Consider the following 9,430-nt stretch of genomic DNA (forward strand, 5'->3'; position numbering starts at 1 on the left):
GGGGCAGCTCTCCCCTGTCTTGTAGGGTTGCTATGAGTTGGCTGTGACTTAAACGCAGTGGACCAAGTTCTTCACATTCCTCATTTGCTATTCTAAGCCTTTCTTTTCCTTACTATTGCTTCTTTTTTCCTTGGAGAAGTCTGATTTGATTCATCATCAGCTTAGGCTTTTCAATGTTCTAAGTGTTTGTCTCAGGAGCCCCAGTGGTTAATCACTCAGCTGCTACCCACCCGCCACTCCCCGGGAGAGAGATGTGGCTGTCTGCTTCCCTAAAGATTTACAGCCTGGGAAACACCATGGGGAGGTTCTGGCCCATCCTATGGGGTTACTTGCTGTGGTTGGAATGGATTCCGTGGCAGTGGAAATTGTTACTGTGTAGCTAGTCTGCACGCCCTGCAAAATAGAGCTGTCACCTGCCGTGATGCCTGCACTACCATTCTGGTCAAGGCCAGCACCCCCTTAAGATCGAATGGTGCCCAGCACTGCTCCGATCTTGACATTTCCGTGAAAGTGCAGTCATTAACTCTTGGACACCCATTTGCTTTCCATTAACCTCTTCTATTTTCCCCCCTTGCATTTTGTAAGAAACCTATCAAATAGACTTTCATCCACTGAATAAATTAGATTGAAATACAAAAAAAAAGAAGAAGAAGAAGAAATCTATAACCTTCACATCCCCGGTGGGAAAATGTCATTTGTGACGCCCACCCCCATGGGCTGTCGAGTTGATTCCAACTCATAGTGACCTTGTGCGGCAGGTAGGACTATTCTGTGTGGCTCCCAAGGGTGTCAGTCTCTACCGAAGAGGTTGACTCCTCTCTCTCCCCGGGGGTGGCAGGTGGGCTCGAACCACTGACCTTTTGGTTAGCAGCCCAATGCTCACCCCCCTGTGCCACCAGGGCTCCTCACCATTCACACAGCACTAATAACACATAACAATGACGACAAACCCGCCAATCCGAGCACGGAGCTTACGGCATGCCAGGCACTGTGCCAAAAGCAGCATGTCACGTGTTGGCACATTCACCTGATCCTCACAACACCTTATGATGTCGGGGAGCTGTATTAGCCTGAGTTGACCAGAGAAACAAATTCACTGACACTCCTATGTGTGAAAAAGAGATTTTTATATCAAAGAGCAGTTGTCCAGATCAGCCCAGGCCAGATTAAGTCCATAAGTCCAATAATAGCCCCCATGTCCAGTACTAGTCCATAAATTCCTCTTTAGACTCGTGCAGCACATGCAATGATGCCAAATGCAGGAAGATCGCAGGCCGGTGGTGAGTCCAGTGGTGGTGGAAGCATCTCAGTCCTGGTGCGGGTCTCCATGTGGCTCCTCCAGCTCCAGGGCTTTGGCTGCCATCAGTGTGGCCTCATGTGGCATGTCCACAGGAATGTCACCAGCAGAGTGTGTGTCCCACCACCAAGGAGGAAGAAAGGAGTTCCCAGAATCCTCAGGAGAAGGCCATGTGCTCACAGAAACATCTTTGGGTGTGACCTGATTAATGGGCTAGACTCCACTCCTTCAATCAAGTTGGCAGATTATGTAACTGCCACAGGGGCCATTAGTGTTCCCATTGTGCAGATGAGGAAACAGAGGCAGGGATGAAGTCCCTTGCCCAAGGTCACACAGCTGGCATGTGCCTAGCAAGGTCAAAGGTTCCCAGAGTCAAGGGAAGTCCAGTATGTTCATGGGTCAGTGCTGAGCCTTGGGGCCCAACCGCTGGGACATGCATGTCCTGGGGCAGTTGGGGTCCGAGTATCTGTGGGACCCAGGTGTCCTCAGAGCCGCACATGGGCTTGGGCTGCAGGTGCAGAGGGAGGCGCTCTTCATGAAGAGTGAGCGGCATGCGGCCGAGGCCCAGCTGGCCACAGCGGAGCAGCAGCTGCGGGGCCTGCGCACCGAGGCCGAGAGGGCTCGCCAGGCCCAGAGTCGTGCCCAGGAGGCCCTGGACAAGGCCAAGGAGAAGGACAAGAAGGTGGGTGGCCCCTCCCATTCAACTGGGGTGCAGGGTTGGGGGAGGGGAGCTCTAAGACTATCCCACTTAAGAGGAGCTTGGGAAATCCACCCATTCACAGATGGGAAACTGAGGTACGGAGACAGAAAGGGGCCACTGAGCAAGGCTGGTGTAAGGTGGTCACTGCAACTCATGATGACCACGGGGATAAATGTTGAGGGCTGACTGCATGCCCGTCACATGCCACATTGTTATCAAAGCCATTGTTAACAGAGCAATGAATGAGTGCCGGCACGGAGTCAGCTCCAGGTTATAGTGGACCGCCCTGCCCCCACCCCTCATGTACCTGAAAGCAGAACTGTGGTTCAGAGGGGGCTTTTCAGTGGCTGGTTTCCCTGGTGCACTCACTCCTCCTCACATCAAAACCAAAACCAAACCAGCTCACCGCCATCCAGTCGATTCTGACTCATAGCATGCCAGAGGGCCGAGCAGAACTGCTCCCTTGCGTTTCCCAGCCGGTACATCTGGACGGGAGCAGACGGCCTCCAGTTTCTCCGGTCAGGCAGCTGGTGGATTTGAACCGCCAACCTTTTGCTTAGCAGCCCAGCGTTGAAGCCACTGCATCACAGGGTTCCTTCCATAAAGATGTACAGCTCTGAAGAAGTGTAATTCTGCCTATAGGGTTGCTATGAGCCAGATTTGCCTCAGCAACAACAGAGTGGAGGGGAATCGTGTTTGTGGTGATGGTGGTGGTGGTGGTGGTGTTGGTGTTAGTGGTGGTGGTGGTGGGAGTGGGGATGGTGGTGTGATAGTGGTGCTAATGATGGTGGCAGTGGTGATGATGATGGTGGTGATGGTGTTGGTGTTAGTGGTGGTGGTGGTGGTGGGAGTGGTGATGGTGGCAGTTATCATGGTGATGATGGTGGTGGTGGCAGTGTTGGTAGTGATGGTGTTCATGATGACGATGGTGGTGATGGTGATGGAGGTCCTGCTGCTGGCGGTAGCAGTGGCAGTGGTGATGGTGGCGGTGATGAAAGTCATAATGATGACAACAGTTCTGGTTGTGGGTCAGGTACTTTCAATAATCTCTTTTGATCTCCTCACAACCCCAAACAGCCAGCTGGCATTTGTGACCTCATGTTCCAGAAACAGAGAAACTGAGGCTCTGAGAGCAGTTGTAAGTAGCTCAAAATTATACTGAGCCATGGATGGCCCCCTGGAAGCCTCGGGCACTTCAGCACAAACAGCCATCCAGCCCTGTTTCACCGTGTGTGACTTGGACAAGTTAACTCACCTCTCCAAGCTTCAGTTTGCTCTTCTGTAAAATGGGGATCAAAGGGTGGTGGGGCTTCTGCCAGACCGAGTTTCTCAGCCTCAACACTATTCCTATTTAGAGCCGGTGCTTCTCTGGGGCGGGGTCCCTCCTGGGCACTATGGGGTGCTGAATGCATCCCTGGTCTGTATCTTCTCGATGCCAGTGGGACCCCCTCCAGTTGTGACACCCACAACTGTCCCCAGACATTGCCTCATGTCCCCTGGGGGTGGAATCACCCCAGACGTGGACCTCAGGATCAGGGCTTCCACTGAGCCCCCAGTGACTCTGAGTCCCATGACTGCCTGACCTCCTGAAGTCCTAGAATGCCACACATGTTGACATTCACGCACTGAGTAGGGAGGAGGAGGCGGGCGATCACAGGAGCGGGTGGCCCCAGGTTGACACGGTGATGCCGTGATGCTGGTGGATGGACTCAGCAGGAAGCTAACTCAGTTGCTTTCTTTTTTTTTTTTTTTTCTCAGTTGCTTTCTAAGCAGATAATGCAGGGTCCCTCCCGTCAGCATGGCTGATCTTCCTCTGGGGTGGGACTCCCCTGGGTGTGGTGGGATGTGGATCCAGCTGCATCCCTGGTCTCCACCCACTTGATGCCAGCAGTGCCCCAAGCAAAATCATCTCCAGATATTGCCCAATATCCCCTCAGGGGGGCAGATGTGCCTCTGGCTCAGAATTTCTGATCGGCTGTGCTACCAGTGACTGCTCATTGGGATGCCCCTGCAAGGTCACCAGTTCAAAACCACCCTCTCCAAGGGAGAAAGATGAGGCTTTCTACTCCCCTACGGGGTTACAGTCTCAGAAACCCACAGGGGCAGTTCTACTCTGGCTTATAGGGTTGCTGTGAGTGCACAGCAACTAGATGGCAGTGAGTTTGGGTTTTTTTGGTTTCTTGAATAAGGAGCCCTGTAGGGCTGCTCACCGCAAGGTCAGCAGTTCAAAACCAGGAGCCGCTCTGTGGGAGAAAGATGAGACTTTCTACTCCTGTAAAGAGTTACAGTCTTGGAAACCTCTCGGGCTGTTCTACCCTGTCCTCTCGGGTCAAGATGAATCCGAATTCACCGACTGGCAGTGAATTTGGTTTGAGAGCATGGCCGCCATCTGACATGTTTCCACGCGCCAGCCAACGAGTGTGGCTGGGCACCCACGAAACGTGATTGGAACACCCGTTGCTGATTGTAGCAACGGCACATGCTGTTGTTACCTGTGTATTTACCACACGCCAACTTCCAGTCATTAGAAGATTTTTGCAGCTGTTTCTCTAATGAAGATCCAAAGGCTTTACCTGGTTCGTGTCACCATGGGCGACTCTGTTCCCAGAAATCAGCCCCCCTTCAGTCGCGTTCCCTCCAGCAGCATCTCTGACAACATGCTGATTCCTCCTTTGTTCAGGCGTTCAGGATTTGGAAATGATTCGAAGCTTTGCAGAAGGCTTTCAGCGGCTTCTTCCTCCGAAATGGGGAGCCGAGTCCTCCTTCATGGTCTGTTTTTAGTCTGGAAGCTACTTGAAACCTGTTCACTTTGGGTGACCCTGCTGGTATTTGAAATACCAGGGACATAGCTTCCGGCATCAGCACAACACACAAGCCACCACAGGGTGACAAAGTGACAGAGAAATGGTGGGAATTCAGGAAAACTGAAAGTGGCCAAAACGGAAGTGGAATACATGGAGATCACTAGCCTAGGCCTTCATGAGCTGAATGGACTGGTGTGGGCCATTTTGAATCGGAAAACCACGTGATTTACTCTGCCGGGAAGAACACTGTCAAGGGGACTGGCGTGCCATTCCCTGTCAGAAAGGATCTTGCTAAATCTGTCGGGAAGGACAATGCTCTCTGTGATCGGACTGTATCCTTCTGCCTTCAAGGAAATCCAATCAACACACCTGTCATTCAAATTGATGCACCAGCCACAAAAGCTAGTGATGACGAAATGGAAGAATTCTACCAGAGACTTGAGTCGGAAATGGAGCAGACATGCATGGATGTTTGGCTAGTTATTGTCAAGATGCATGGATAGTTATTGGCACTGGGAATGCCAACGTTGGAGACGGAAGAAGGACCAGCAGTGGGAAAATACAGACTCAGTGATAGAAATGACTAATGCTGGGGGTCACGCGATAGAAGGTTGTAAAACCAACAACTTGTTCATAGCAAATGCCTTCTTTTAACAACACAGACTGCGACTATACACATGGACTTCCCCGGACGGGATCCACTGACTACAGCGGTGGACGGACATGATGGAGAAGGTCCATCTCAGCAGCTGTCACCAGACTGTGGAACAGACCAGCAGTTGCCCAGATGTGAGCTCAGGGATGAAACGGAAGAGGATTAAAACAAGTCCACTGGAGCCAAAATATGATCTTGAGTGTATCCCACGTGAATTTCAAGAGCAGATCGGACACATCGGACGCTAATGACAGGAGACCTGGTGAGCGGGGGGAGGAGAGCGAGATCGCGTTCGTGGAGAAAGCAAAAGGCCAGTCAAAAGCCAGGAAAGAAGGACAAGATCGGCGTGGATGTCAGAAGGGACGCTGGTGCTTGCTCTTGATCGTGGAGTAGCTGAGACAACGGGAGGAGAGGGCGAAGTCAAGGAGCCGAAGAGAAAATGTCAAAGGGCAGCTCGAGAAGACAAAGCCAAACACTATAACAAAATGTGCACGGACCTAAAATTAGAAAACCGAAAAGGAAGGACACGCTCAGCACATCTGAAGCGGATCTGAAATGGAAAGGGCTCAAGGAAAAAGTCAAACCGAGAATTGCAATTCTGAAAGATTCTATAGGCAAAACATTGAATGACGCCGGAGGCATCAAGAGAAGATGGAGAGGACACACTGAATCGCTGGACCAGAGAGAGCGAGTCGACAGCCCACCCTGTCAGGAGGCAGCATCTGAGCAAGAACCAAATGTGCTGAAGGAAGACGTTCAAATTCCACTGAATGCATCAGCCAACAACAAGGCTCCGGGACTTGACACACAACCCGTCAAAATGTTTCAGAAAGCTGAAGAAACACTGGAAGCCCTCTCTCATTCTCATCCATGCTGGGGAATTTGGAAGACAGCTACCCGACCAACTGACCGGAAGAGATCCATATTTGTGCTCATTCCAGAGAAAGGTGACCCAACAGAATGCTCAGACTATGGAACGATGCCATTGATGTCACACACAAGTAAAACGTTGCTGAAGATCACCCAACAATGGTGGCAGCAGCACAGACAGGGAGCTGCCAGACATTGAGGCCGGATTCAGACGAGGACGTGGAAAAGGGATATCATTGCTGATGTCAGATGCAACTTGGCTCGGAGCAGAGAATACCAGAAAGACATTTACTTGTGTATCATTGACTGTGCAAAGGCATTGGACTGTGTGGACCATCAGACACTGGGGGTGATCCTGAGAAGAATAGGGATTCCCGAACCCTTTGTTGTGCTCATGTGCAACTTGTGCATGGATCGAGAGGCAGTTGTCTGAACAGAATAAGGGAATAGTGCATGGAATCAGGAAAGAGGTGCGTCAGGGTACTTTCCTCTCAGCACATTTGTTCAATCTGTATGCTGAGAAAATCATCAGAGAAGCTGGATTATATGGGAGAGAGTGTGACATCAGGAAGGCTTGTGAACAACCTGTGCTTTGCAGACGACACCACCTTGCTGGCTCAAAGTGAGGAGGACGGGAAGCCCTTGCTGATGAAGACCAAGGATTGTAGCCTTCAGTATAGATTACAACTCAATTTTCAGGAAGACCAAAATCGTCACAGCTGAACCAATAAGTAATATGATAAATGGAGATAAGGTTGAAGTTGTCAAGGATTTTATCTTGGTGCGATCCACAATCAATGCTCATGGAAGCAGCAGTCAAGAGATCAAAAGATGGATTGTATTAGGTAAAATCTACACACGTCCTCTTTAAAGAATTGAAGAGCAACGATGTTTCTTTGAGGACTAAGGTGTGCCTGACTCAAGCCATTGCGCATTTCACAGACTGGAATTCTTTACGGGAGCAGAGGAGACAGTGCTTTCGAACTGCTGACCTTGTGGTTAGCAGCCCAACGTGTAACCACCGCACCACCAGGGCTCCACCACACATCCCCATGCTCGCACGCACACACGAGTAATGTTTGAGCCCTTGTGATTCAAAGGCAACCCTGTGCATGTCAATCATCCAGCAAAGGGCTTCAAAGGGCTGATTTTCTGAAGGAGACTGCCAGGCCTTTCTTCTGAGGCACCCTGGGTGGATGGATTCAGACCTCCCACCTCTCGGTCAGCGGCACCTACACCATTTGCACCAACCCAAGGTGCAAACTTTAGGTGTAGACTCTGAAGTTTGAACTTCCTGTGATTTTTCACATGTCACAAAAGAGGATTCTTTAGACTTGATTTAATTTAATTACTATTATTATTTATTATTTGCATTCCTCAACCATTTAAAAAGGTGAAAACCATTCTTAGCTTGTGGGCCGTACAAAGATGAACTGTGGGTTGCTGTGTGAGTCTGGGTAGACTAGAGAAACAAATCCACAGACACTCCTATGTGTGTAAGAAAGAGCTTTATATACAAGAGCAGTTAAATATTGAGAAAACATCCCAGCCCAGCTCCGATCAAGTACCATATTAGCCCATATGTCTGATATCAATTTATAAAGTTCTCTTCAGACTCATGAAACACATGCGATTTTTTAAAAAAAGGAAACACATGCAATGATGCTGAATGCAGAAAGATCACAGGCCAGTGGGTGGGAAGTCTTGTGGATCCAGTGGTGTTGTAAGCATCTCAGAGCTGGCAGAGGTCTCCACGTGGCTGCTCCAGCTCGGGCCACTAGTGTAGTTTCATGTCTGACTTCTCAGCTACAATGTCTCACAGGGACTGAGCAGAGAGAAAGAGAGTCTCCCACCTCCAAGGAGGAAATACAGGCATTCCCAGAATCTTCAGAAGGCCATGCCCACACAGAGGCCTCATTGGCCATATCCTGATTGACAGGCTAGACTCCACCCCCATACTCAATCCTCAAATTGAAACCAGATTATGTAACTACCACATTGCACTCTGCCCTGGAGTTTGCTAACCCCTGAGACTGAACACTCTATAGAGCAATTGTTCTCAACCTTGCTAATCCTCGACCCTTTCATACAGTTCCTCATGTTGTGGTGACCCCCCAACCATAAAATTATTCTCGTTGCTACTTCATCATTGTCATTTTGCTACTGTTATGAATCTGGCGACCCCTGTGAAAGGGTCGTTCGACCCACAGGTTGAGAACCCCTGCTCTAGTGCAAGCCTTTGCTGCCAGCCTCCTCCTGCCGGCTGCGGGTGTCCCCAGCTCCCAGCAGCCCTCTCCCCTGCAGATCACAGAGCTCTCTAAAGAAGTCTTCAGTCTCAAGGAGGCCCTGAAGGACCAGCCAGCTGCTCCAGCAGCCTCCGAAGTGGAGGCCCTGCGAGGCCAGGTGAAGGCTCTGGAGGTGAGGGCAGCATGGGACAGGAGTGCCAGGAAGGGTTGGGGGTCCGCCCAGGCATGGGCAGAGCTATTTCCCTACCTTAGCCTCCATGACTATTGCGTTGCGGAATGAAGGGGAAGGGGTTCCAGCCGGTCCGCGCTCCCCCCTCCCTGGTCCACAGGAAGCTGCCAGGGACCACAGTGCCATTGTGGCCTTGTATCGGAGCCACCTGCTCTATGCTATCCAGGTGAGTCCAAAAGAGGTGAGTCAGCTTCCCCTGACCCCTGACCTGGTCTCCCCCCTCCCCCCAACTTTGGGGCATGCCACTGCCCCCTTCTGAGCCTCAGTTTCCCCATCTGTATATCGGAGGGAGCATCTGATCCCGGGGAAACCGTTCACGGCCGATGGGAACCTATGCGCGTTCATTTCCCTGGGGGGTGGGCTGGTTGGACCAGGGGTGGGAGGGAGAAGTGTGGGCGGACCTCACAGGACTCCCAGCACACTTCTGCGTGTAACTGGGCGCCACACGAGTTTCCGTGGATGATATTTGGGAAGCGGGTTGCCAGCCTTTTCTTTCAAGGCACTCTGGGAAGTCTGGCGCTCTCCATCCTTCAGTGCGGAGAACAGGCTCCGTCTGGCGTCCTGCACTGGCCATTCACACGTGGGAAGCTGCTCGGGCTCCATCCCTGCCCCCTGCTCCCCGCCCCGCC

General features: G+C 51.3%; 1 protein-coding gene across 2 annotated transcripts in view; it reads left to right on the forward strand.

Moving 5' to 3' along the window:
• The window catches only part of ANKRD24 (ankyrin repeat domain 24), a 32,492-nt gene extending 23,356 nt beyond the window's left edge, over nucleotides 1–9,136 (forward strand). For both annotated transcript variants that reach the window (XM_013007658.2, XM_045300129.1), the window contains 3 exons: nucleotides 1,812–1,979; nucleotides 8,631–8,744; nucleotides 8,902–9,136. In XM_013007658.2, the coding sequence (XP_012863112.2) occupies nucleotides 1,812–1,979; nucleotides 8,631–8,744; nucleotides 8,902–9,060 (441 nt within the window). In that variant the 3' untranslated portion in view covers nucleotides 9,061–9,136. The remainder of the gene's footprint in view (nucleotides 1–1,811; nucleotides 1,980–8,630; nucleotides 8,745–8,901) is intronic.
• The last annotated feature ends 294 nt before the right edge of the window (nucleotides 9,137–9,430 follow it).

Source organism: Echinops telfairi, unplaced genomic scaffold (genome assembly GCF_000313985.2).
Source record: "Echinops telfairi isolate 266 unplaced genomic scaffold, ASM31398v2 ScPeMD7_7459;HRSCAF=8497, whole genome shotgun sequence".
Taxonomy (NCBI): domain Eukaryota; kingdom Metazoa; phylum Chordata; class Mammalia; order Afrosoricida; family Tenrecidae; genus Echinops; species Echinops telfairi.